The sequence below is a fragment of the Citrus clementina genome, unplaced genomic scaffold, assembly GCF_000493195.1.
Source record: "Citrus clementina cultivar Clemenules unplaced genomic scaffold, Citrus_clementina_v1.0 scaffold_9, whole genome shotgun sequence".
NCBI classification, from domain to species: domain Eukaryota; kingdom Viridiplantae; phylum Streptophyta; class Magnoliopsida; order Sapindales; family Rutaceae; genus Citrus; species Citrus x clementina.
In genome coordinates this window covers 26321277-26323533 of record NW_006261964.1, presented here as the reverse complement: position 1 = coordinate 26323533, position 2257 = coordinate 26321277, and the positions used below count along the sequence as shown (strand labels likewise).

The following is a 2257-nucleotide window of genomic DNA, read 5'->3' as shown; positions in this document are numbered from 1 at the left end:
GGAGGTTCCTGAAGGTGAATGGGTTTGTGAATTTTGCGAGGCGAGGAAATTGGGGAAGAAGATTGAGTTGCTTAAGCCTCCGGAGGGGAAGAAGAGGGTGAGGACAATGAGGGAGAAGCTCCTTTCGAGTGATTTGTGGGCTGCTAACATTCAAAGGTTTGGTCTCTTTTTTAGAATTTCATTGTTGTGATTGTTATGATTTGGTTTGATTGTGGATTTTTATTTTGCTGATGGATTGCAGTATGTAGAACGAGGTGGATGGGAACTATTGGTGTCGCGTGTACTGGTATATGATCCCTAAAGAGATTGCTGCTAGAAGACAACCGCATAATTTTCCTTCGCGTTTTGGAGAAGCAAAAAAAAAAAAAAAAACCGAATAAAACGACACCGTTTTGTTTATATTCAGGGTTTGACCCAGGACAAACATCATTTTCCTTCAAACAATTGAAAGTATACTTTTCATGCTTCCATCGAAACTGCTTTTGTTTACGAAAAAACCTTTATTATTATTTTGGAATTTCTCATAGCCATCCCTATTCCCATATACATACATAAATTGAAGTCTTATTTATTTTATTTAAAATGACCATCCAAACAAGATTTTAAAATGTTTACAGTACTTCCAGATTCACCCTTATTAATTAACTCCCTTTTAATCAATTTGATAGATAAACAAAATACAACCTTAAAAAGTCATATGCTTAGCATAATGTAGAATAAAAAATGTTAAATGTTCCCGTTGGTGATCACACTGTCCTAAAGAACGAACAGTATAAGATTTACCTTAACATGAAAAAATTTGGATCATTTATATATTACTATGTAACAGCGTCGAAGGCATATAAAATCTGGCAAGCATTACATGAATACTTCTCAAGGCTCGGCCCCTTGCGCACACTCACCTCACCGGAAGCAACAGACAGAGCTTGAGCTTAATGGTTATTGGTTAACCTAGACCTACAAAACTGCTGATTATGGGCTATTAATTTACAGTTCCCTCGAAAAGAAAAACCCAGAAACTAAAACACATTACATAAAAAAGCTCAGCATGGCAGCGGACAAGTTTGATTCTGTGGAAAGCATTACAACATCAGAGGTATTGTCGAAGGCTTTCGCCACTCAAGGATTCCATTTCCTTGATAATATCCTGTGCCAGAGATTTAACGGGCAACTCTACATCCTCAAGCAATTCTCCAAGGAAGGGGATAGTTTCAGCCAGCAATACTAAGTATTCGTCCTTCAAGTTCTCAACAAAATACTTGACTATTCTCAGTCCCAGAATTCGAGACCGCACCTTTTCACTTCGGGTTTGCATTAATACCTGCAACGTTCAAAAAATTTATATAATTCGATTTGGGTCAAACCGTCCTGGTAGTACTTGAAAAGCACAAATATGAGACAGGGCCATGAGGGTTTCTTTTAATTTATCTTTTTTTTTTAAAAAAAAAGAAACTTGAAAATGTATTAATGAAGAAGATTAAAAACCGATAGCAGACCAGCTGTCCACTCAGAAAACAAAGACTAGCACTATTTGGCCTATACAGAAGTATACCCAATCACCCCCTATACAAGGCTAGAATCAATTATAACTCTATCTCAAAACCCCGTCCCCAGGTCTTTTAATTTATCTATCCTCCAAGTATTTGAAAAACTCGTAAAAGATTTGTATGACCATGTAAATTGGGTAAAAAGTCCAAAAATACCCCCTATTTTACGTTCAAAATAGTAGACTTTGTAGTGACTTTCAGCATTTCTCACAAGATCCATCAAAACTAGCTCTCTCTGAGAAGATCACACACACTTCAAGGCATTTTCTATATTTTTAAAAAGCTAAAATTGCCCATAAATAAGGCAAACTTAATCTAGTTTCTAATATGATCCCAATGACTAATTAAGGAATGGACCAAATATACTTTATATTAAGGATGTCTTTTAGGCAAATCAAATAAAGGTCCCAAAGTTTTCTTGTCTTAGGTGTCAAATCTAATTATTTATTCATTCCTCCCAACAATGGAAGGCGTCAGATTCAGTGACTTAGAGACTCACCTCATGATTCAGTGGTTTCCATAGAAGGTCAGTTCCTGCAGTAACAGCCATTTGACCAATACAAACAACCAGCAAGTCATCAACTTCCTTCACAGTAGGTACATTCAAATGCTCCTCCAGACCAGCTGGTGGTTCTGCTGCAAGCTGTGAGACGATGGGTTTCAATAAAACCTGCAAAAAGGTGAAGGTATATATCAAAAACAGCAAATCA

At 36.7% G+C, this 2257-nt stretch overlaps 1 protein-coding gene across 2 annotated transcripts in view; it reads right to left on the bottom strand.

Annotated features, from left to right (window-relative positions):
• Positions 1-778: 778 nt before the first annotated feature.
• The window catches only part of LOC18031650 (uncharacterized protein At3g06530), a 21056-nt gene continuing 19577 nt past the window's right edge, over positions 779-2257 (bottom strand). For both annotated transcript variants that reach the window (XM_024189797.1, XM_006421486.2), the window contains exons 38-39: positions 2047-2217; positions 779-1321 (exon numbers count right to left, since the gene is read on the bottom strand). In XM_024189797.1, coding sequence (XP_024045565.1) covers positions 1091-1321; positions 2047-2217 — 402 coding nt within the window. In that variant the 3' untranslated portion in view covers positions 779-1090. The remainder of the gene's footprint in view (positions 1322-2046; positions 2218-2257) is intronic.